The sequence below is a fragment of the Cricetulus griseus genome, chromosome 3 (genome assembly GCF_003668045.3).
Source record: "Cricetulus griseus strain 17A/GY chromosome 3, alternate assembly CriGri-PICRH-1.0, whole genome shotgun sequence".
Classification (NCBI taxonomy): domain Eukaryota; kingdom Metazoa; phylum Chordata; class Mammalia; order Rodentia; family Cricetidae; genus Cricetulus; species Cricetulus griseus.
In genome coordinates, this window is record NC_048596.1 from 189271209 (window position 1) to 189297798 (window position 26590).

At 37.7% G+C, this 26590-nt stretch overlaps 1 protein-coding gene across 6 annotated transcripts in view; it reads left to right on the top strand.

Annotated features, from left to right (window-relative positions):
* Positions 1–26272, top strand: part of Cntnap4 (contactin associated protein family member 4) — a 280275-nt gene extending 254003 nt beyond the window's left edge. For 5 of the 6 annotated variants that reach the window (XM_027406068.2, XM_035441457.1, XM_035441456.1 and 2 more), the window contains 5 exons: positions 1584–1717; positions 2537–2624; positions 18787–19005; positions 19318–19389; positions 26079–26272. In XM_027406068.2, the coding sequence (XP_027261869.1) occupies positions 1584–1717; positions 2537–2624; positions 18787–19005; positions 19318–19389; positions 26079–26272 (707 nt within the window). The remainder of the gene's footprint in view (positions 1–1583; positions 1718–2536; positions 2625–18786; positions 19006–19317; positions 19390–26078) is intronic. The other variant, XM_035441454.1, reaches the window with a different exon arrangement.
* The last annotated feature ends 318 nt before the right edge of the window (positions 26273–26590 follow it).

Genomic DNA, 26590 nt, shown 5'->3' on the forward strand with positions numbered 1-26590 from the left:
AACACTGGGGCAGTAGGATATAGCTCTTTCTGGGGTATTTGCCTCTAAACTAGAATCTGGGAGAAAAATTGAGTATGTCTAGGTTTTATCTTCTTTCTGATTTTGAGTATGACCCTGCAGATTACTCTAAAAGGATCATGGAAGTACTCAAGATGGTTTTACGTCTTTATAATTTTGGTCATTTTATATCATCTGTGTGAATTTTTGGTTTATTTCTACAAAATATTGTTTTATATGTTCTCATTATTTTAATTATTTGAGTGTGCCTGTGTGTGTGTGAGTGTGTCTAGGCACACAAGTGCAGGTGCCCCTGGTGGTGACCAGATTCATTGCATTGAATTCTCTGGAGCTGGAGTGGAGTTACAAGAGATGGTGAGCTGCCTGACCTGGGTGCTTGGAATAGAACTCAAGTCCTCTGAAAGAGCAACATGTCTGCTTAACTGCTGAGCCGTATCTCCAGACACTTAAATTTTATTTTTGTCAGGGGCTCTTAAGCATTTTATATGAATATTGATACAGCTTTAGTGTTCTACTCTAAAATAAAATGTCTTCTTGTGTGTAACACATATATTCTTCTAATCAAAGCTAAAATGTATTCAAGGAGTGTTACAGTATTATGCATAAAAATGTCCAGGAGATGACCTGTTGGTCCTAACAGAGGATAATTTAGTCATAAGAACTGTTGCTGCATTTGTGCAGGGTGATGGTATGTGGGTTCTGAAATGTCTTTGCTACAGAAACCTTGTCACTGGAAAATGCTTACTACTGTTTTTCTCTGTCCTGTATGTGGATGAAAGATGAATATTTTAGAAATAAATTCTCCAGGTGAGAAAAACAAACTGGCATACAAATATGCAGCCATGTTGACTTACTTAAATCAAATGGCCCAAGGGCACTGATTACTACAATAAGAATAATTTTGTTTCTTGTGTGCCTTCAGTGTCTGTTTCAAGCTTGAAGTTTATCTGTACATGAGGATTTTTTTTCATTTTCTTTTTCTGTTAATTCATGAGGAGTTCTGTGAAACAAATTAATTGAAATCTCTGCAGGCAATTGAATACTATTAATTTGAATAATAAATTTGGTAAAAGTCATTCATTTCACTTTAATTTCATTCCGAAGTTTATACTCCTGGTCCCTTGAAAATATGTCTCATTTTTGTAAAACTAAATTTTCTCAAAGTTTCATCCCTCAATTGTCTTTCTGGGTGTGAGGTGGATATTTAAAGTAATATGAGATTCTATTAAAATAATGTTATTGCAATATCACAAGATCCATGGCATTGCATAAATACTTGCATTTTCACGTTTTTGTGGTAGACAGTGGTGTGATTATTTGTCCATTATAATTTCTATGTTGACTTTTAGGGATAAAGTTAAAGATTTTCAGGAGTCAGTTTATGAGCAGTATGTCTACTCTTGATTTATAAAATGTTGTAATTTCACTTAGGAACTGACTTTTAGAACTTAGTTTTAGGAGACACACCCAAATGATTTCTAGAGGTGAATATATTAAAAAATTAAAACGATTCAGATATTTCATAATGGAATTTTCACTAAAAATGTAACTTTTTTCTGCTTTAGGAAGTTTGCAGATAAGGTACAAGCTAAATAAGTTTCAAGAGCCTGATGTTTTCAGCTTTGATGTTAAGAGCATGGCAGATGGGCAGCTTCACCACATAAAGATTAACCGAGAAGAAGGAATGGTCTTTGTGGAGGTAATAGAATTTCTCCAGGGGTCACACCACACCCAGGCATGGGGCACCTACAGCAGAAACATAATCCCACATCACATTAGTAAAGACATCTTCCAGTTGTCTTCTGTAGATAAAATCAGGCCATAGACACACTCGTTAAATGTGGTCAGGTGTTTTTTCTCCTCTAGTTTTGTTTTTAAGAAACCTATCTGATATATTATTAATATCTCTGATCCTCAAAATGCCAAGCTCTGTTTGGTTTCATTTTGCTCTGAAAGGAAATGATGTCTAGTTTCTCAGAGACCTACTGGTAGGACCATCAGTCGTCTTAGGAAAGCCACTTACTTTAGATGGGTATAAATGCAGCAATCATTCTACAACAGCAAATAACAACTGAAATATCAGAATAAGTTGGAAGAAAGGATGTGATTCACAGCAAAATGGAATTACTCATCTTAGCAGCTTTTGCAGAAAACCACTAATGTTTCAGTTCTACATAGAAGAAAATTTCTTAGCTGCATGACTCCGGTAAAAGTCCCAAGCTGAGAAAAAGTATTGAGGCAAAAAAAAAAAAAAAAGGCATGTCTTTTTGTTGGCTTTACCAATTTTGGATTTCTTATGTAGTGGAGATAGGTAAAATACTAAAGGGAAAAGATGGCAAAATGGATGGGTATCTGCGCATAGATTAAAAATCATCAGATTTTGAGTGCTTAAGTTTTTAAATTTCACTTTCTTGAACTATTAAAGAACCATAATAATGATTGCCTGTTTTTTTCTTTTCTTCATGCCATTTTAACCACAAAACAATGGTCATTTGGGTGGCGTGTAATAATTTTATAGATTGATGAGAATACACGGAGACAAACCTACTTGTCATCAGGCACAGAATTCAGTGCAGTCAAATCTCTGATACTGGGCAGAATGCTAGGTAAGTAAAAGAAAGAATCTTCTCTTTAGTCATAATATATAAACATGAATCAGAGCACACACCTCATCATATCAAAAGGAATATCTTGTCTTATTTTAGTAGTGAAGCGATCAATGATGGAAGTAACTATGAGTTTTGGTTTCCTGTGAAGAAGAAAGCATCCTGCTTGATAGGAAGGTCACATTGATCTTTGCCATGTGTCAATCATCATAATTGAGCTAGATAGTCAGCTTGACACAGCTAAAGTCATCTGAGAGAAGGGACCTCAATTAAGAGAATGCCTCCATAAGACCAGGCTGTTGGCAAGTCTGTAGGGCATTTTCTTAATTAGTGATTAGTGGGAGATGGCCCAGTCTACTGTAGGTGGTGCCATGCCTGGACTAGTGGTCTTGAGTTCCATAAAAAAGCAAGCTGAGCAAGTCAGGAGTAACAAGCCAGTAAGCAGCATCTCTCCATGTCCTCTGTGTCAGCTCCTGCCTCCAGGTGCCTGCCTTGCTTGAGTTGCTGTCCTGACTGTTTCTGATGATGAAATATTAAATGGAACTGTGAGTGAAATAAATCATTTCCTGCCCAAGTTGCTTTGGATTATGGTGTTTCACCACAGCAATAGTAATCCTAACTAAGACCAATATGAAGCATGATATTTTTCCTACATCAAAAATACCAAGGTAGAAATGGCAATGTATCTATCAGCTGCTTTTGTTTGAATGCCACATGTCCCCATAGGCTCATGTGTTTCTACACTTGATCCCTCACAACTTTTTGGATGTGGAGCCTTGAAAAAATTACATGCATCATTGGAGTTAGATTTGGGGCTTTATAGCTCAGTTCCACTTCCTGATCTCGTTTTCCTGCTTTGCCAAGACATGACAAAGTTAGGTGTCCTGGGTGAATGCATACTCCAGCCACCACAGAGCTTCCTGCCACCACATCTTCCCTCCTTGATGGCTTGTAGTCCTCAAATTATAAGCCAAGCCTTCCTCTCTTAAGCTGCTCCTTGCCAAATATCTGACCATAACAACAAAGAAGGTAGTGAGTATGTTTGGAAAATGTACAGATTTTCACCTCACAGTGAAACTGAAAAACAAGGTTCAGAAGAAATAAGAGGTGAAGGTACTTCCAGTTAGGGAACACACACTGTGCTTTGTGCCATGTTTGACACATTTAGGTGTCTTATAATTCTTTTTCATTTCCATTATTACTTAGAGTAATGGCATTAAAGTACATAAATGCTATCTCTAATAAATCATCATAATATGTATGCACTTACCAACAAGGATTAAAATGAAAACAGAGAAGTCAAAAGGTATTTTATTATCAGTTATAAATAAACAACTGAGTGTTAATTAGTCACTTTATTTTATAGAGGGGAGCTTCTTGTTGTCTGGTTTTCATTCCTATCTGATATTTCGTAGCAACCTAGAATATTTTGTCCACTGAAATATTTTATTTTTTGACCTTGTAAGTTGTTTGTACCTAGATTAATCATTCCTTATGTTCCCTGTACATCATCTTAAAATCCAGAGAATGTTTGATTAAACCCATGGGTGAATGATCAAAATATTGGCCCTGGAGAAGGTTAATAGCTAAGTTTATAAATATTTATAGGCTTTCAGGTAGTGTGATGAGTACCAAAATTATGTTCTCTTCTCCAAGCAGCAGAAATATCCTGAATCTCAATGACCATTAAAAAATATATGTATCCAAAACACAACTTAGTTATTTGGAAGTATAACCAAAAAATTATGAGTCTCACAGTGTTAATTATACATATTATATATAATCACATTATATATCTATTTAAGGTTGCTACATCCTTTGCTCTAAGGGACATGCAAAGCCCAATATATTGGCTATAAGATGGTGATTCTACTTTATTTTGTAGCTTTAAGAAGGACTCAGATCCTAGACTAGATGTGTAATTAGTAGATAAAACAATATGTACTTTGAACCTAAGCATGTGAATACTTATTCATTTTACACTAATTAGAATTTAAGTCCTGAGAGCAATGAGTAGTTGACTGTGGTGGTATACAATACGATACTGACACTTGGAAAACTGAGGCAGGAGGGTTATATGTTGGCAGCTAGTCTTGTATGCATAGAAAAAGGCTGTCTCAACAGAAAACTGAACGAGGATGACACAAATGGGCAGGTGAAGGTGAACACAGGACAGCCCACAAAAAACTGTAAGCAATTGAGGAAGGCTGGGAGCAGGAGAGGTGGTCTTCCCTAGGGAAAGCACACCAATTGATTATCCAAACCAAATAGTCAGCTCTGAAAACATACACACAGGTAACATTATATTGTTATATTTGACAATATATATGTATATGCATATACATATATGCATGCAATAGCAATTAATGAAGAAGATCATGAATTTGAAGGGGAGCAAGGAGGGACATATGGGAAGGGAATAATGTAATTATTTCTATAATCTCAAACATTTTTCAAATTTAATAAAAAGTTAACAGGACAATTTCTAAAGCCACTCTGGAAACTAGTACAGAGAGAACAAGGAATGTGAGAATTGCCTAAGATGTCCTCATCAGGCTTTAATTACAATGTCTTTCAAAACATGTTGCTATTAAGCTAGGAAGACTGACCGTTAGTACAGAAGAACTTAATGGTCTCGCTTATTAACTAAGGAAATTACTGTTTGAAGCCAATGTTGTCAGTTTTATTATTTGTCAACATCCTAGATTTAAAGACATATTTAAATTCATCAAGCTATGAAGATACTGAAATATTTACTAACAATCTTTAAATATAGTGAGAAAGACTAATTTATATGTTAAAACTTTTCAACTAGAGAGTAAACAAGATCATGTGAAATCTGTCTCCAAGGTCAAAACACTGCCGGATATTCTTGCAGAAACAACTTACACAAGTGGACATCATGCAGTACCATTCCTATTAACCTCTCCCTTCTATTTCTTCAGTCTTCCAAGACTCTATGTGAATTATGAATTCTTTTCCAATAAACTCTTTCCAGTGGTGGTGGGTGCAGGGAGCAAAAAGAAAAGAAAAACCAAATACTAGTTAGGCTTTCGGTTAAAAACAAAAACATTTTTTCCAACTTGACACTGAGAAATTTCTGTGCCTCCTTCAGGGAAACGTTTCTATCATTTCAATCAGGTGCAGAGGTGAGTGTGTTGACCTCTGTGAATTGGTGATTTAGGTTTGGATGCATAAAGAAGGTGTTGTTCAGATCATTTCTTTTCATAACAACAGTGTTTTATTCCACTTATGACAACAGCACTGCATAGGAAGCCAAAGGGAATTTGGGAAAGAATGAAATCCTGTGATTTGCTGCAAAATAGATAGAACTGGAGGTCATTATGTTAACGGAAGTTAGCCAGACACAGAAAGGCAAATGCTGGAGGTCAGCGCTTGCATGACGATGCTCAAAGGAGTCAATTTGAATGCAAAATAAAGATTACTAGAGTCTGGCAAGGGTGAAGAAAGGGGAGATCCTAAAATGTAGCAAGATGGGAGTAAGTTCTATGTTCCACAGCTCAGTGGGGTGTCTGCAGTTTACAATAACCTCTTATTTATTCCATGAAGAATCAGAAGAGAGGCGCTTACAGGCTCCAAGTGTAAGGAAATGATAATAAAATGGAAATGATAGACTATTGATTTGAACAAAACTTACTGTATACATGTATTGAAATATCATACTAAACTCCATAAACATGTAAATGAGACATGTTAATAAAAATCATTTTTAAATTAAATTTTAGATAAAATTGGAATTCAAAATGGATCTTTATTATAAGGACAGCTTAACAACTGTAAGTAGCAGCCACAACAAAACCATAACAACAATACAGCCCAAGCTGATTTAACTGTGGGGTTAATTTTTTCCCTGTGACTCTGTGTCATGGGCATGTGGATGGGAGGAGTGAAAGCCCTAGAAATATCCAGGATGAGGACAGGGGGAGGTAGTAGGAGGTGGAACTCCACCTTGAGCTGAGGACAGTTGGTTGAAAACCCGTTGGTTAGTTATCCTCCACTAAGCCTAGGTGCGTACATGTAACATTATTTATAGAACTAAAAGTCTACATCCAAAAGCAGAAAAGTGCACCCATGTTTCAGGCTATATTGTTATTAGACCATATTCGGACAACGAGGGGAAACATGAGCCAATATCACATTCTTGATATCAAGAAGATAGATTAAGAAGGTTTCCTGTGCATGATGTATCACAAACAATAGTATAAACTAATAAAAATAATTAAATGTATACAACAGCTCCCAATCTCAAGATCTCTTGTGTTTGTCAGGTTATGAAATGAGGTACACACACACACACACACACACACACACACACACACACACTTATGTGTGTATATGTCATATATGTAGTGCATGACCTGTGATCACAGTTCTAAGTAATGAACAATTTTGACATCATATTTTATCTTCAGACTTAATGCCAGGGTTTCTGACAAAATATTATTGAAAGTAGAAATACTTTAAATATATTATAAAATAATTAGGACATTGAGATACAACCTGCGAGGAAGATTGTCTTAACAAGATTATGGAATGACATTTGTTTCCTTTTTCAGATGAATGTAGGAGATTCATATGGAATTAATGATGTTAATGTTTTTATTAAAATTGTATATTACTCAAATGTGTATCATTCATGTTGAAAACTTATGATTAAAATCCAAATTGAGCAATGAACTTTATAATCTAAATCAATTCATTCTCCCAGAAGTAAAAGTGATAATTTATTTAGCATGTACCTAAGGTATGGATCTAGATGGAGGACTAATCATTTGTAATTCAAAGTCAATTAATAACTTCTAGTCAAACTTTGTGAGGCATATGAATTCATTATACAATGTTACAGAGTATATTAGTATATTCTAGTGTAATATATTAAGTTATCGAAAAATAGATTGACAAAGTGGTTGAATAATGAAGATATTAATTTTCCAGAGTGTTGCTCACTTTTGAAGTTATGTGCTGTGTTAGTGCAGGCCTTCTGAGAAACAATTGGCAAGAAAAGAGTAAACACTGGGGATATTTACTAAGGGAACAGTGTGAGCAAAAACACAGAGGGAGTTAGTTGGCTGAGTCAAGTAGCTGTCTTTACAGGTGGAGAGACTGGGGTCGAAATAGAAGTCTGTTATACCACTGTACAATCTAAGAAAGACCCACAAAAACCTTTTGGAGATTTCTGAGTCAAATCTGAGGAGTCCCAATGTTGTGAAGAATGAGAATGTCTGCTGTTTCCATCCTTGGCCAGCAGTCCCTGAGAAGCCTCTTATGGCAGTGAGTGAGCATGGGGTAGACTGAAAAGCCAGGCAGGGCAGGTCCTCTAGCTGAAGATCTCTGTGGCACACTTTCACAGGTCCACATTTTTCCAAATATGCTTTTCCGTTTTGTTAGTCCGTTTGTCTCATTGATTCATGTTTTAATTCAGCACATGCTTGGTGATTACCTGCCATGGTTGGGGAGGTAACTGTCCTTCTAGATGTTATAGGTAGGTGTTTACAGTAATTGCAGCATGTCCTTGTATATTTAATTGAGTAAGATGTACCCTAGTAGTGCTTTACATAAAATGAGCCCATTTCCTCCCAAACTAAAATATATTAAGTACTTATTTAAAAATAAATCCTGCATATTTCTTATATGAGACAGCATATAAAATTGGCAATTTTTTAGTTATAGTTTGTCTACATTTTTAACTAAAAACTTAGACTGCTTGGATTTCCTGCTTGGATTTCCTGCTTGGATTTACTGCTTTGACAGATAAAAGCACAGAAATACAGAAAATACTGTTATTTTCTTGAGTGTCTTTAATATTCTTTTAAAATTAGGAAGAAATGAAGATAATTTGGGGATACTGTCATTGTTAAATATTACTAGCAGATGTTGAGCAAAGTAGTAAAACTTAAAAAAAAAAAGATTCACATCAAACTGTGCCAGGAATTATTTGGTAACTCTTTCTTTCTTTTTTTAGTTAGTTAATTAGTTAATTGCTTCCCAGCCTAGTCACAGTTTCTCTTCCTAGTCCCTCTGCCAATTTTCTCTCTTCTCCCCCATATTCACTCCTCCTCCATTCTATTCAGAAAAGTGCAGTCCTCCCATGTGTATCAACCAGCAATGCCAAATCAAGTTGCATAAGACTAGACACCTTCTCCCCTATTAAGGCTGTATGAGGCAACCCAGTAGGAGGAAAGGGTACCCAAAGCAGGTAACAGATTCAGAGACAAACCCCACCTCCCACTGTTAAGTGCCCCACAAGAAGATCAAGCTACACAACTGTAACATGTACAAAGGGCCTATGTCAGTCCCATGCAAGCTCTCTGGTTGGCAGTAGAACAAAAAGAAGCATACATACCCAAGAAGAGTAGAAGACATGAAATTAATGAAGGATGAAATCAATAAAATAAAAACTAAGAGAACAATGCAAAGAATCAAGGAAACAAACAGTTGGTTCTTGGAGAAAATCAATAAGATAAACAAAGCCTTACCCAAAGTAAATAAAAGGCAGAGAGAGAATATTCAAATTAACAAAATCAGAAACGAAAGTAGGACATAACAACAGACACCAAGGAAATCCAAGGAACCATTAGGTCACACTGGTAACCATTTCTAACTCCCTAGTACACTTAAAACATAGTGGAAGTCAATAGCTCTAGCAAGAATAGTAGATTTGAAACTAAGGCAAGGGGATTAAAGTTTTATCAAAGCAACTCACTTCAGATAAGTCCATATCATGTCACATTTACATTTCATATCAATCAATCCCTGTAAAGTTATGATTTGAGAGATATGTTTGGATAACTGTATATGTTAGCTGTTTATTGAAATGAGAATTGGATGATTATTCGCTTATTCTGAGGAATAGCTTATGCCTATGTGGTATGGTGTCTTTCTTCTGGGGCTACAGAGCCAAGAAGTACACCTAAACCACTTCCAGGCAGATTTAGGCCAGGTATAAATACAGTCTATCCCACGTCCACAGAAGATGTTTAAAAGCAAGATGTGATGTGCAGGACTCCTGTATGCAGAACTTACTTCAACTTCACCAGTCAGAAAAGAGAAGGGTGGTGACCTAGATAACCCAAGGGCACTGGCTTTGTTAATATGCTGTGTGGTGACTCTCAACATAATGATGAGTTATTTTAAAATTAAATTGAAAAAGGAAGTACAAGTTATAATAAAAAAGATACAAAGGCCAAAAATTAGTTTTGAAAATTCATCAGTTTCATAATCTTTTGATTAAAAGAAATTCATAAAATCTGGCTGAGTGACTTCAAGACTGTGTCCTTGTAAAGATGGTGGTCAGTTACAGAGGGTCTTTCATGTCATTTAGAACTGTTGGACACTTATAAACACAATTTTTCCTAATCCTGTTACGTGAATAGAGCTCCAAAGCATCATGCCACAATACCCGAGGGATATTCATGATGCCAGAAGAAGCATATTTCCTGATTGTAATTATAGAACAAATGATAAGATGGAAATTGGGGCTTTTTGTCAGAGCATATAATCATGGGTAAGTGGTTCCTGTGGGATGGGCAAGCACACTTCTCCAAGTGAGCTGTCTCACTCAGTGCTATCATTTGGTTGTCAAGCATCATAAAACAGAACTCTGCTTACACTTCAAAAACTGCCAACCACAGAAGTGAAAATCATTGATCCAAAAACCATGCCATATCAGGTGCTGAATCTAGAAACCTGACAAAAAACAGTAAGACAAAACAGTTCTATAATAAAAAGAAAAGAGGTATCATTTAATTATGGACATGCTTCAGTGTGCCTATATCAGGAATACATAGACAAAGCTAGGATGGGGCGGTTATTAAAGAACCAGTGTGGTTAGGAGAAAGAGAGCAGGAAGGTATTGGCCAGGTGTAGTGTGTGGATAAGAAATGCTGAGATGGAAAGAGAGCACAGTCATAGGTAGGAGATACTAAATGTTTTCATCTGATAATAATCTCTAATACTGATTAGAGCATTGGCAATGACATATACATTCTGTCAGTGCTGCCTCTTAAGTATAATGGAACAATAGAGATTGGTCAATGTATTAAAAGCATAATTTAACATTGTCACCAAAAATTACTCACTCCTGTACTATACCTGAAAGTCAGGTTTGTTAACATGGATGAAAGTCAAGATCTTAGAGGAGGAAGAAAAATGGCTCCTTTCAGTCTTGTCTTCCTTGTGAGATGGATGCATACCATTTTCTAAGGTGCATTGTTCAGAACTTTTGTAAGTTCTAATGTCAAAGAGAATGGAGAAATGTCTCAGTGGTTAAGAGTGCATACTTTTCTTCCAGAGGACCCAAGTTTGGTTTCCAGCACCCACATCTGGAGGTACAGCACCCTCTTCTGGCCCCTATGGTCACTACACTCAGGTGCACATACCCACTTGCAGACACACATATACACATAGGATAAAAAAAGCTTTTCTAAAAGGTGAATGATTTGTTAATAAATTCATTAAGTTAAACATTTACAAAATGATTTTATAATAAGTAATTTCTCTGATATGTAATTAATCAAAGAAATGTAGGTATAAATTGTTTTGATAATTCATTAAGCTTTTATTGGGTTACAATTATACCACATTTAAAAAACCTCCTAATTAAGATAATTACATAATCTTAAAGTTGCAAAAAACCTCTCATGGGAAAATATGCCCTTGTTTTGAATAACAATATAATTGAACTCTTTGTAAAAACTCCAGAAAAATCACTATTCAGAGACTGAATGAAGCTAATAATTGTTCTTTGTTGTTTTATGTCAAATTTGTAATCGCATAAGAAAATTGACAACAATATACTTTTGATGCTTCAGGATGATAGTGGGAAACTAGGTTGCATAAAACACATCCAGTTCATGGGTCTGTGTTTGTTAGGTTGTACTAACTTCAACTTTTCCATCCAAAATACATTTGATGGTTGAGTTCTAAGTCCTGCTCATGGTTTTCTTTCCATGTTAGAAGAGATCTGAAAAACCTGAAGATTGTTTTCACTCAACTCAGCAGTCACTTTTGGTGACAACCCACAGGATCATTGACCGCTTCTGAGCCTGTAGATACAGGAAATACACTTGGATTTATGTAGTTACAGTTAGATTGGGTCAAAAGAAAAGTGTGGTTTGAGAATGTCTATTCTGTCTGCTCAGAGAAAGGTTAGGAGGATTGAAATGTTCATCTCAAAGATGTATTGGGTATAAAACCTCCTGCAAAGCCAAGGAGGTATATTTAAACGTTCTTAGGTTGATTTTGCTTTTAGACAAACATGCTATTTTAGTTTTCATTATGTGTATATGTGTGTAGCTTTATGTGTTCAAGTGCATGTGCACATAGAGGTCAAAGTGGAGGGTCTCATTCCTTGGAGATGTAGTTACAGGGGACTGTGAGTTGCCTGACATGGGTGCTGGGAACACCTAAGCAACATGTACTCTTTTTGTTGTTTGTTTGTTTTGTTTTGTTTTGTCTGTTTGGTTTTGTTTTTTTGAGATGAGGTTTCTCTGTGTAACAACCCTGGCTGTCCTGGAACTCACTTTGTAGACAAGGCTGTCCTCAGACTCACTGAGGTCTGCCTGCCTCTGATTCCCAAGTGCTGGGATTAAAGGTATGTGTTACCAGTGTCCAGCTGCCACGAGTGCTCTTAACCACTGATCCATCTCTCCAACCGGAAGTAGATTTCTTCCTTCCTTCCTTCCTTCCTTCCTTCCTTCCTTCCTTCCTTCCTTCCTTCCTTCCTTCTTTCTTTCTTTCTTTCTTTCTTTCTGTTTTTTTTTGGTCTTTCAGGGTTGCTTTGAATTGTTATTCCTTTTTTCTCCATTTTTTTAATTTAAATTAGAAACAAGATTGCAGCATCTTAAAGATGCTGATTTCGTAAAACTTTCTAATGACACTTAAGTTGAGACAGCTTCTTTTGCAGCAAAAGAGAATAAAGGTTCTCCAGAAAGCTATCGACAAGCAACTTTTGTGTGGATTAGGGTATTGAGTTTGCATCTGAAAGCAGTAGATTTGTATGTGCCTTTAGACTTAACATCTTTGCCTATGTTGCTCTTGGTGTCTGCTTTGCTGCTTGCTTTTACGTTCACACCTGTTTTTATTTGGCTTAAATATACGCAGAGGCAAAAGCATCTGTTTGTTCTCCCTTGGCTGCTCCTGTGATTCATGACACCATTTTCTGGCAATTCGTCCTTATCTTTATCTTACATATGAAAGTCATTGAAACCTTCTCTAAAGTTGGCCGCTGTTTCTACAGAAGACATTATAAGCTAGTTGCATTTATTCTTGTTAGAGTTCTTAGACTTTTAATTTGGGGGTAGGTTATGAGAACCATGAGGAATTTTATAAATCACTCCTTGTCATTGTTCTTACACTGACTGCCATATCTTCCTAGAAACACTCCTTTCTCTGTATTAAAAAGGTACTCCATCAAATCCTAATTTCCTGGAACTCAATTTTTCTTGTAGGCTGTTTGTTAAATGATTTCTTCTTCACACAAGTAGAAGTTATTCCCTTTGTTGGCATAGTCAATCAAGGCTTATTTTTTAATAGGTGAAATTGCCCAAAAACCTTGAGTCATTTGTGGATTTTTATAACCAGAAACAAGAACTGGAGAGGTTTGTTCTCAATTCCCTCCTCTACCTTCACTTTTCTAGCCCTTGACACTGGATTGGCATTGTAGGGATCAGATAATAGGAAAGAAATAAATTCTGCTCATTGACAATGATAGAACACTTGTTAGAATACAGAGGATGCTGGCTTTTTCCAAGGTGTGGGTTGCTTATGAGAAACTCCAGTCTACACTATTCATGTTGTCTGACAACTAGACTGAATTCTGAGAAAAGAATACTAAGTCCCATGAGGTTTCTTCCCACTTCCAGTTCTAATGCTATCCCATTTTTCAGTGGTCCTGAAACAAGGAGCTGTTGGGCTAGTTGAGCAGGAGGGTGTCAGTGAGGAAGAAATCCCAAGATTCTCCATTTAAGGTCAAGAGTGTTTTTATGCCATCTTGTAGAGATTTCATATAGAGATTTCAGATTTTACATATCCTGGGAAATGTTGGCCTTACCAAGGCCGGCCAGATCACATGTGTAAAGACCAACACCAGAACACACCAGTTTGCATATTTTCATTGTTTCTTGGTGCATGAAGATGACCTTATATCTGGGACATTTGCACTCCAATGTTGTGAAGAGAGGTTTCCTCCAACAACTGAGCTCAATGTGACATTACAGACTGAGGGGACATAAACTCCTGTGTGGTCAGCCTTATTTGAGTTTCAACCATCTAAGGCAGGATGTTACTGGGCCCTAGCAAGCAGATGGAAAACAGAATGAGGTGTTAGACATTTTGCTCTATGCTAAGCACATTTAGGGGTATCTTTTGTTTTTCCCTTTAGTTAATGCTTTGTAAAAACACCTCACAGAAGCACCTAAGGTTTTATTTAACTAATCTGCTAGGCTCCTCTCAATCCAGTCAAGCTGACAATCACAATTAATCATTAAAAAGGATTCAACATCAAGCAAAACAGAAACAAAACAACCAGCAAGATTCTTTACATAAATTAAGTTATTCAAGGAGACAGACAGCCTAGATAAAACTCAGTAAAAGTAATTTAAGTAGATTCTAGTAAAGCAAAGCAAAACCAAAACAAAACAAAGAGTTGGAAGGCCAAACCAGAAAGTAAACTGGAAAGATTGATCTATATTGACACTTGAATTCATTTCCTAGAAGATGAAGCGAATGAAAGGTGATTGACCCACGAAGAAGTAAGTTACCACTGATGGGAAAGATGAGAATGTAAAATAGATTTGCAGAAGATGCAGAGGAGACCCAGGATGAATATGTGACATCCCAAAGTGATCAAAAGGGCACCGGCCCAACAATAGTCATGTGAGATACATGAAAATTCCTAAGCTGAGTGAAAACCATGCATATTGAAAGGGTTTACTGTAAGGGAATGGAGTGGTGACTCAGTGGTTAAGAGCAGTTGCTGCTCTTTAAGAGGACCTGAGTTCAGTTCCCATCATCTGCACTAGGCAGCTCACAGCCATCTGTAATTCTGTATCCAGGGAATATGATCTCTCTGTTCTCATTGGGTACCTGCACTCATGTTCACATATCCACAGGCAGATGCACACAACTACACATAATTAAAAATAACAAAATATTTTTTTCAAAAATAAAGGGTTTACTATGTCCTCTGTAGAATATTGAGAGAAAATAATCCATGAGGAGCAAAAGAGAGACACACAAGCGTATCAGATACATTGTAAAGAAGCAATAGATTCAGGAGGTGCATAATGATCTCCACACATTAAGGGGGGCATAGCAAGACTCATCTCTACAGTAATCACAAAAAATAACCCAATTCATCAAGACCAAGCCCTGTACCACATACATTCATTGCAGTGTCCAGGTTACTTCCTATATAGAAACATCACTAGTTCTATTACTGTTTCTTATCTGTCCTCTTACTAAAATATAAGGTGACTGGGAAGCAAGGGACTTGTTTCCTGCCTTCTTAGCTCTGAAAACAATAAACAGCAATGGATTAACTACCCATTTTAAGTTTAATAGGTATAAGTTTTTGAACAGTAATTTCTAGATAGGTAAAATGTTTTCACTTTGTAGCGTTGAAGTTTTCAGGCTGTACTTCATATTGGATAGTTTCATGAGGGAAATAAATATTGACTGTACATTCTGGATCAAAAACTTACAAATATTTTAAAAGTCTACAGAACTTTTATTCATGCAAGTATTGTAGAAAATATGAAAGTATTGCTATTAACATATATGCCATTTTTAGAAATTATCAAAGTTATAAAAATGTTCCTAAAGTAAAAGTGGTGTCCTTTTCTATAAATACCTGTACTTATGAACTTATTGTTGTCCCTCTAAACAAGGGCAATTCATTCAGTTCTAGAAGTCCTGTGTATATCAAAGTCTGAATGAGCTCCAGTTACTCATAAAATGTGAGGGTATTAGTATGTAGTCTATGTATATCTCCTACATATTTACAGTCACGCCTTGGTTACTTCTAGTGCCAAACACAATGGAAATGGTCTACAATTAGTCATTATACTCTGTTGTTGAGTAAACAATGTCAACCCCCCCAAACACAACAAAATGAAAAACAAATACATAAAATTTGGAACATAATTATGCTATCCTTTAGAACTTCTTGTAAAGTTGATATTCCTCAGTGGTGAATTGTCAAACTAGTGTTCTTTTTGAGATTATAATTAAATATTACCCTTATCTCATCTCCCTTCAAATCTTCCTATGTAACCCTCCTGGCTCTGTTTCAAATTCATAGTCTCTTTTTCACTAATTGCTATAGCATGCATACATGTATATAAATATAGCCTGTATAATGTTAGTTGTATGTACATTTTCAGGGATGACCACTTGGTATTGGATAGCATTTGAGGAAGATATTTTGGGTCTGTGGGTGCTTCAATGTATGGATGTTGAACCTTGAACCCATGGATATGGGACTTGTACATTTGTCAGTATGACCAGAATGATGATGGACTGAAGGACTTTTATTTCTGTGGGGGTGGAACAACCAAACATCATGTGTTGAGGAGTTATTTTAGATCTCAGTTCCAGTCATGGAGAAGGCATAGCAAGAACTTTAACCAGGTAGACACATCACATCTAAGTCAAGAGCAGAGATAAAATAAATTAATGCATGCTGATTTGCTTGCCTGCCAGTGATCATCACAATCTCTCTACTCTTAAACAGATCACTTCCCATGCCTAGCAAATGGTGCTTCCCACAGTAGGCTGGGTCTTCTCACATCCATCACCTTAATTAAGACAATCCCTCATGGACACGTGCCTAGATTAACTTGATCTAGATAATTCCTCATTGAAACTCTCTTCACAGGTGATTCTTAAGTTGTGTCAACTTGACAAACCATCACAAGAACCAGTGATCTATTTCTGGAGCTCATGATCTTCTGTATGAGCCAGGAGTGATAAATCCTCAGTGCTCCCTTTATCTAGGCAGGAGAGCATAGAATCAGGTCACAGCCTCCTGAGGCAGAATACTTGGTCCCAGATATGTGTCTTCTGAGTCTGTTACTAGCACTAGCACTTCATGTATAGCAGCTGGATTCCTTTTGCTTCTGTCCGTATTCAGAGAGTTAGATCTGTTGAGCTTTTCACCACTACTGTTAAGGTCTCCCAGGTTAATGAACAGAGGATTTTAAGTATGGCTAATTAAGAATGAGATGATGAACTCTTCTGGAAATGATTAAAGGCCATAACCAAAAAGCGATGCTCTGTCCCTAATCTCCAGGATTCTTTTTATAGAGAATGAGTCTCATAATGGGAAACCTTTCATCAATGTTATTTTTTATCATTAGATATAAAATGCGAATGAAAATGGAGCCAAAAGAAAATGTTCTTCAGAAACCTAGCTATTACAAGAAATGACAGACTCAGAATTGAGATGCCTGGAGTTATTTAAAAAATAATGTTCAAGACCTGATATCCTTCAACACAACAACAACAAAAGACATTGCCAGAGACAGGAATACAGTGAAGGAAAGACTGAACTATAAATTGATTCATGAACAAAAGGAGCTTGTGATTTGGGGGGCCCAACTGGTCTGGGGTACATAATATAATGTCAACAATCCTGTAACCACAGACAACTCACTAAAAACAATTCTAGGCCCAAGTATCACATCTGTGTGGTGGCAATAAGATATTCTTTGCAGCTACCATGAAATTTAAATAATAGCATGGCTATCTCTTAAAACAATGTGCTTTCCATATGTGCCCCAGCAAATGCCTAATATTCATTAAATTCTTGAAAGAAAAATACACATCTTTGTGCACACACATGTGATGTAAGGGAAGGTAATGATGCAATTTTTGACCCTGTTGAATGGATGAATGCATCATAGTCTGATGATCTTTGCAATTTAAAATACTACAGGAAAAGCTGGGTATAGTATATGTCTGTGATAACAGTACTTGGGAAATTGGGGCTGGAGTATCAGGAGTTTGAAGTCACCCTCAGTTACAAAGTGTTCAAGGTTGGCCTGCTCTATGCAATAAGATCTTGTCTCAAAAAAAAAAAAAACCCTAAATCAAACCAAGCCATACCATATCAAAACAAAACAACAACTGCTCTATACTAAATTCCCTTTGTTTCAATTTAATTCTTGTAAAAAATACTGTTATCTGTTTTATAGTCTTAGCTACTAAATTATGAATTATTATTTTGCATTTGAACTAATCTCTTTCACATAATAGACTTATGGAATGAGAGGTTGCCTACCTACAGAGGTCACAAACATATTTCTACATAACAGGCTAGCATTAAGACATAAAGCAATGAGAGATGAAGTTCCCAGAGCTGGCTGTGTTTGTACTAGTCTCCCAGAATGTTCAGATGGAATCATGATGCAGAATCAGAAAACTTTCAACAGGAGAGACTTGTTAGCTTGGACAATTGATAGGGGGTTTCAGAGGCCAATTTTTCCTGTAGCTTATGTTATTTTCTTGGTTTGAATTGCAAAAGCTGAGCAGAACTAATCTCTAAACCTAGGACACATCTCTTGATATTGATTTCTCACAATAAATATATTTTGATCTATTCTAGAATATTGACTGCTAAGATGTAGCTGTTGGAAAGGTAGTTGCCTAGCATGCACGAAGACTTATGGTTGATCCACAACAAAGCACAAAACCAGGCATGGTGGTGCACTCCTATAATCCCAGCACTTGGGAGATAGAAGCAGGAAAATCAGAAGTTCAAGGTCATCCTTGATAACATATGGAAGTTGAGACCAGGCTGGACTGCATGGGACTATGTCTCAAACAGGAAGAAAAAAAACATGAAATCTTTTGACCCCCTCATTAGTTCATAGCCTCATCCATTCTTAAGGCTGTTTTAATCATCTGCTGAGACTATAGTGTTCTTAATGAGCCATGTTTGCAAACTTTCTTCATTAACCCTGAAGGCTCAGCACTATTTACAGAAAGACTTAACAGATCCAATTCTTTCAATAAAGACAGAAGAAAGAGTTAGAAGTTGGACATGTCTTGATGTTGTATTCACAGATGCAAGGTATTGAACTTCTGCTTCACTGTACTTCATGCTTGCCACCCTTAATCATGTTGCTGTCTTTCTTTATAGAGTACAGTGATGTTGACCAGGAGACAGCACTGGCTGCAGCCCATGGCTTCACAGGCTGCCTCTCTGCAGTGCAGTTCAACCATGTTGCACCTCTGAAGGCTGCCCTGCACCCTAGTCACCCAGCCCCTGTCACTGTGACAGGGCATGTGACAGAGTCTAGCTGTGTGGCCCCTGCTGGCACCGATGCCACATCAAGAGAAAGGACACATTCATTTGCAGGTAATTTAAGACTCTCTCCCTCCTGCGTCACAAATGGACTTGTCCACAGGATTTGGAAAATTTCCTAATGATGTTATTCTCAAGATGGCTACTGGAAATTGCTTTTGTTTACTCTTCAGATCTCTTCTTCATCAATGCTTTTCTGGGGTCTTTATTTCTTATTCATTTACAGTTGACATTGTTAAATTGAAAGTCACAGGGTTCTCACGCTCACTTCTATTGTTTTGCTCTGTTTTAAAACTGATGAATTCTTCAGAATTTCTTCCTGCTGCTTAGGTGTATCACCCTGTCCATTTTGTGCTTTAACTGTAGATCATTCTGGAAAGATGGATGACAGAGAACCTCTCACGCATGCAATCAGAAGTGACTCTGCCGTAATTGGAGGTAAGTGGGAAGCATGTGTGAACATTTTGGTTGGGCTTTTATTATTATTACTAATAATACTGAATTAAGCCCTAGAAAACTGTCTGCAAAGAATCTCCATATTTTCACTGGGGATGCAGTTAAGTGGTAGCATGCCTGGCCCACAAGCATGAGGTCTTACGGTCAATTCCCAGAATTGGGAGAGAAGTTCACGTATCTTTTCTTTTTTAAACTTTGTATTGATTCTTTGTGAATTTCATATCATGCACCCCAATCCTACTCATCTCCCATCCCTCCATATATACCCTCCACCCTTGCAACCTCCCTCCAAAAGAAAACAAAATAAAAAGGATAAAAAATTTAAAATATAAATGAAAAATATTTGCTGTGGAAGTTTCAGTGTGTTACCCAGTATACTCCTTTGGCCAAATAGTTTTGCTTTAATGTTCATTGCATTGAGTCCTTGGTCTGATTTGAAGCCTCTGGCTTCTGCTACACTATCAATACTGGATCCTCACTGGGGCTCTTCAGACATCCTGTTGTTGCCCTGTGTCATGGAGATCTGAAGATTTGGTTTTGGAGAACTCTGCCTTTACACACCCCAGCAGTTATTAGATGGATAATGATGACATGGGGCACCTCAAAGCCCTGGGTCTGGGCTTGGGTGGTAGTTGAGTTGGTCAGCCCACCCACTCTTCTGTGCCTACACCACCAGAATCAGTTCTCCTGCAGAGCCCAGGTAAGGGGTGGTCCAACTCTCCTGTTTATAGCACCTGGCAAGGGGTGGGACCCACTCTTCACTGCTTACCCTTCAAGGCCAGCTCTTCCTCACTCATGCCATCAGGACCAGCTCTCCAACACTGCTCTGGGAAGGGGAGGATCAGCTTACCTGAATGCTACAGGAGGCAAAACAAGACGTGGGGTCAGCTCTCCTGTGCTCATGTCCTCAGAGTCAGTACTCCAGCACCCATGCCACCAGGGCCCACTCTCCTGTGTTGCCCAGGCAAGGTGTGGGCCCCTCTCCCTCCTAACTGCTGCAGTGAGTGAGTGGTGGGAGCAGCTCTGCACAGCCCTTGGGCATCAACATGGCCCCAGGAAATAGCCTAGACCAGTAGCTTCTGAATGAACTTTGGTGGTAACATGGTCCACCAACAAGGACCCAGACCCCTGCTGCTGCATGGCCATGGGAGTTCACATATCTTAATTGCCATACAATGAACTGTTTTTAATTATTTTATTCTTTGCATTTCATACATGTATACAATGTATTTTGATCATATTCATTCTCTATTACCCTCTCTTGTCCACCCCCCATTCCCATGAACCCATCTACGTCCCAGCAAGCCCCAGTCCTATTTTCATGCCTTTACTTTTGTGTGACCCACATTCGTTGAGTTGAATTAGGTTACTTGCATTGGACATAGATGGGAGGCTATCTAGTAGGACATGGACAACTTACCCTCAGCTACACTGATGAAGAAAACAGCTCCCCTACTCCCAGCATCCTTTCACTACATATAACTTTCAGGAAGGGGCAGGGCCTCTTGGCTGTCTCCTGTCCATGATGGAATGTTGACAGATCTGCTCTTGTGTACACTTTCCCAGGCACTGAACTTGAAGAAGGAATGGTTTACAACTTTTATTTGGGATAGCCTCATAGAATCTTCCCAAATTCCTGGCTTCCTTGGATATTCTCTGTGTAAATAGGATGCTCTCACTAAAGCATCATACTCCAAGATCAGTTACTAAGCTATGCAAAAATGAACAGTGTTTATAGCTTAAAGACGGCCATCTGCAAGCCATAGTGACTACTGTGCATTTATTTCCCTAGACATATCATTGCTTCTGCAAGGGCTCATATCCAAGTAGGAAAAAAATCTCTAGATTAACATTAGGAATATGCATTTTGTGTTTCTTTAATGCTTATTAAAATAGATATACCATCATTTAGACATGCCTATAAAAGAATACTATACTTACAGTGCTTATCAAATCTTAGGTTAATAGGTTGAAAGTGGTTCTTAGTAATTTTTAAATTGTATAATACACACAGAAACTTTAAAAATATCTTTAATGTCACAGCATCTTATTTGAGGTATATGTTACTCAAACCAAATTCAGAACTAGAGCTTTTCTTCCTGATTAATGCTCTTCAGGGGCTGTTAATCAGAGGACTGAAATGTTAAGTGCCTTACCATTGCTCTGCACTCAGAATATCATATGGATGCATAAAATAAATAACTATTCAGCCTGATACCCAGATAAAGTACACTTGGGAAACTTTTATGTGGGCCTCATACTGAATCCATTTTAAATAATTTAATTTTATTCATAAGTGTGTGTGTGTGTGTGTGTGTGTGTGTGTGTGTGTGTGTGTGTGTGTGAATATGCATTATGAGTGAAGTTGCCAGTGCTGGTTGGTTTTTGTCAACTTCACACAATCTGAGCCATATTTGGGAAGAGGGACTCTTAATTGAGAAAATGCCTTCATAGGATCAGTGTACAGGCAATTATCTTTACTGGTGATTGATTTGGGTAGGTCTGTCCCACAGAGCACAGCGCCACCTCTTGGCAGGTGGTCCTGAGTTACATAAGAAAGCCAATTGAGCAAGTCAGGGGGAACAAACCTGTAAACAGTAAGCTCCTGGAAACTCATAAACTCTGAACCAACAGCTGTGGAGTCTCTATGGGAGCAACCCAGGCCCTCTGCATGTGGGTGACAGTTGTGAAGCTTGGTCTATCTTAGGGGACCCTGGCAGTAGGACCAAGATCTACCCCTGGTCATGAGCTGGCTTGTTGGACCTCATTCCCTATGGTGGGATGCAATGCTCAGCAGTAATGCAAGGGTTGGAGGAGGAGCCTGGTCCTGCCCCAATCTCATATGCCAGACTTTGTTGATTCCCTATGGGAGCCCTTAACTTGTTGGGAGGAGTAGATAAGGGGGTAGGCTGGGCGGGGGGGGGGGGGGAGGCAAGGGAGGTTGGGAGGAGGAGTGGGAGGGACAACTGTGGTTGGAATGTAAAATGAAATTAAAAAATAAAAATAAACCCCAAAACAGCATTCCTTGGCCTCTGCACTAGTTCCTGACTCCAGGTTCTTGCCTTGGATTCCTACTCTAACTTCCCTCAGTGATGGATTCCCTCAGTGATGGAATGTGACCTTGTCAGATTGATATAAATCCTTTCCTCCCCATATTGCTTTGGTGTTTTATCACAACAAAAGTGCCCATGAGGATCAGAAGAGGGATCCCCTGAAATTGGGTTATGGGCAAATAGCAAATATGGGAGTTTAAAACTGAACCCGTTTCCTCTACAGGAGCAGTACTACTGAGTCATCTCTCTAGCCCCTGCCTTTTAAACATTTTGCTTTTGATCTTGGCTGTGTGTGTGTGTGTGTGTGTGTGTGTGTGTGTGTGTGTGTGTGTGTGTGTGTGTGAATGTCTGTGTATGAATAATTTGTGCTGTCTCTCATCTATATATGAACTCTCACCAGCAGGTAAACTCCTTTTTTAGATGGTGAATAGTAATAGTCAAAGTTTCTCTCCATTGTTATTTCTATTCTTCTCCCCTTAAACTAAATATCTATAAGTTAAAGGTACATGAAATAGAATTCTTGTTTAATTTTAATTCCCTAACAAACAAAACAACTCTTCCTCTTTTTTGGGGGGGGCAGGGGAAAGATTAGTTTAATCTTGAGTATGGGTAGTTATCAGAATAGTCTAATGGAAACACAGTCTACATTAAAACCCTACTTACAGTTATGAGGTCTGTAACATGCTCAGCATTTTAAAGTAGGGTTCCTGCTTAGGCAAAATGACTTAGTCAGTAATCTTCTTGCCTAGCTCTCTCACACACTCAGAGCAGAGAGAGAGAGAGAGAGAGAGAGAGAGAGAGAGAGAGAGAGAGAGAGAGAGAGAGAGAGAGAGAGCCCGCCATCCAGGTTTGCCCCTCCAGGCTCATCAACATCCATGAAACTTCATTCCATCTGGTTTTGATCTCTGTCAGGACTGAGGTTCGGTATCAGAGCAGCTGGGAATGGCCATGGAAGTTCCAAAGGTCTCATGCCAACATGTGCAGGTTGTCTGCTTGTTCACAGCCTAGGGTCCTCCATTATGGTGCTCTGTCTGGTAGTACCCAGATAGGCTTCTATCCCATTGTTGTGCTAGTTATAAATCATACCTAGTGTGTAGCCACAGTTGATGCATTCATAATTTTCCCCAGAGGAGATAATCCTCTTGTGTTCTCAGCTGTGGGTAGCCATCCTCTTTGTTTATAAACAAAGTAATATGAAAGGAGGATACACTTAGTGAGGTGTTTTACAATGATGATGCAGACATGAACTATTTCTAGCCAGACTGTGAGGATAAAGATAGACTGTTTCAGACAGACAGAAACCTGCATACATTTCTCCCCAGAGCACATTCTCATGCTGCTTTGAGTACAACGACATAGAACATAGTAGTTTATTTTATTTATTATGAATATACTAAATTGCTTGTTTGGGGGACTTTTGGGGTTAAGTTCAAGATGTTTTCCTTGAACACAAAAATCAATGGCATGAAACTTTCCCCAAATTGAAAGCGCTAAATCACATACTCACAGAAAAAAAGAAAAAAGTCAGGGACTATCCCTGATACAGATTATGTGGATGTCCCTTCTAGACCAATATGATGCTGACATTCATTTTAGTAACTACAATTGTGCTCTCTTAAACATACTATATCATTTCTTTCGATTTATAATTACTCAGAATCCCTTTCTCTGAGCTAGAAACTTTATAAGATTAGTGAACTAACTATAGCAAGTCAGTTAATTGTTTTTAGAAGGAATAGAGACAAAATATATAGCAATGCATGAATACCCTGACTAAAAATGGTTGTTGATATGGTTAAGTAGCCATACCCATTAGTAAAATTACCAAATGCATACTAGAGTCATTACTATCTTTCTTGGGTAAGCCTGACTTATGCAAAAATTGGCTTAGGGTCAACAACATTATCATTTTCCAAGAAGATTTTGCTTGGTGAATCTTACTGAAACTTCCAAGTACCTTCATGTTTTGATTTAATGTCATTATACACACCCACATTTATTTATATTGGAATGGAGTCTTAGGGCTTGGAATGTAGCTCAGCTGGCAGAATGCTTGTGTGGTATGCTTGAAACCCTGGGTTTCATCCATGGAACGGCATAAACTGGGTGTGGTTCTGAATACTACTGATCCTGTACTTAGCTAATAGGGACAGGGTTACCAGCAGTTCAAGCTCATCCTCAGAAATGTAGCAAGTTCAAAAGATATGAACAAAAGAGTATGGAGTCTCAGTTTTTCTGAGTCAAATTTGATCCACACTGTTAATTTAATATTATCTATTTTTTAAGAGTCTGCATTTGTCTATTAATGCCTTCCTGACAATTTTAAAGAATCTCTTAAGATCATGGTGACAAATAATAATTTTCTATATTCTATGCTTTTATTTGACTCTTTTGACTTTTATCATTAGCAGGAAATTCCATTAGATGCTTTTCTTGAGTAACAGATTTTCTTCATTCAGTTGAGAGAGAACATAGATATCTAAGGACTGTGATTTGCTTATTACTTGATCTTTTATATAAAAATGGTGTGACTGAAGTGTAAAAGACAGTTTGACTTATGACTCAAATGTTTGCTGAATGCATTTTCTGGAATCAGGAATCACCCTTCAGTGTGCACCAGACATATATATATATATATATATATATATATATATATATATATATCCTGTTTCAATACACAACCTATTAGAAAGACTTGTAGTCAGGGGTCAAGATTTAGTGGAATTAGTAATTTTGAGTGTTTAATGGAGAACATCTTTAAATGAGATTGGCTTTTGCCTATCAGTACAATGTCTGCTATGCCATAAACTCAATGACACGTACTACAATTTGGTGTCCTGATCTTCATTTGTGCTAACCACTGAAATTTTCCCTGCCATCATCATATACCATTAGTGAGAATTTTGTCACCATGAGAAATCAACTTAGATCTATTATGGAATACTAATTTTCACTCTATGGGTCCCCATTCCAGTGTGTCCAGAGAGCTTTCCAGGGTTCACACTCCATGTCAAGGCTCTCATGTCACTTTAGAGTTGATAACTGTGGGCACAACTAAGAATTGTAGTCTTAAACTATTTATATAGAATCCAAAGTTTCAAAACCCAGTATTCATCATGCAGAAAATTTTAACATATTTACATACTCATATCTACATTTTATTATTAACACTATTTGTGTACATAACATACAGTTGATTGTAAAGTCAATTTCATTGACATTGTTACATATTTAATCACAAAATGCAATCCCTTTACTGCATTATACATAACTATAATTTCAAAAATAATTAAAATGTTGTCATGTCTAATTATGAAGCAATACTTGGTCATAGAAATGTGCAAGTGATGCTTCATGATAAATAGGAACACATGAAGCAGATCCAGTATAATGCACATTCAGGATTAATGGAAGAGACCACACAGAGTTGATGGAATCCCTAAATAAGCTTTATTATGATACTGCTTTAATCAGAAACTTGAGAGGTTTTCTTGTTTCTAATTTATATCATGTAGAAGGTTGACTTCAATGGAAAATAATATTCCCAGGCCTAATTAAGCAATGAACCTGACACAGTGTCTATTCTGACTGGATATTTCTTTTCTCTTCTTTCTCTAGGTCTGATAGCTGTTGTGATCTTTATCTTGCTTTGTGTCTCTGCCATAGCTGTTCGCATTTATCAACAGAAAAGGTTATACAAAAGAAATGAAGCAAAAAGGTCAGAGAACGTAGACAGTGCCGAGGCTGTTTTGAAAAGCGAGCTTCATATCCAAAACGCTGTCGGTGAAAGTCAGAAAGAGTACTTCTTCTGATTGGCAGCAATCCTGTAACTTGTAAGGATGAGTTCATTTTAATAGCCAGGGGCTCTCGGTGGACAAGAACTGCTTTAACCCTGACCGTACAGGCGATGGATCTGCAGCACAGCCATCTTGCCATGTCCAGGCTCGGGATGGCTCCAGGCAGCCTCCTCCAGTGATCTGCTTCTGGCATCATCCTACTTAAGAAAGGAGCTAGCTTTTGGTGTCCCTTTGCAACTTCTGAACATGATCAAAGCCAAGTTTAACTGCTTCACAACTATGGTTTTTAAATGTGGAAACTGTAGCCCTTCTCTTCACTCTGTAAAACAAGAA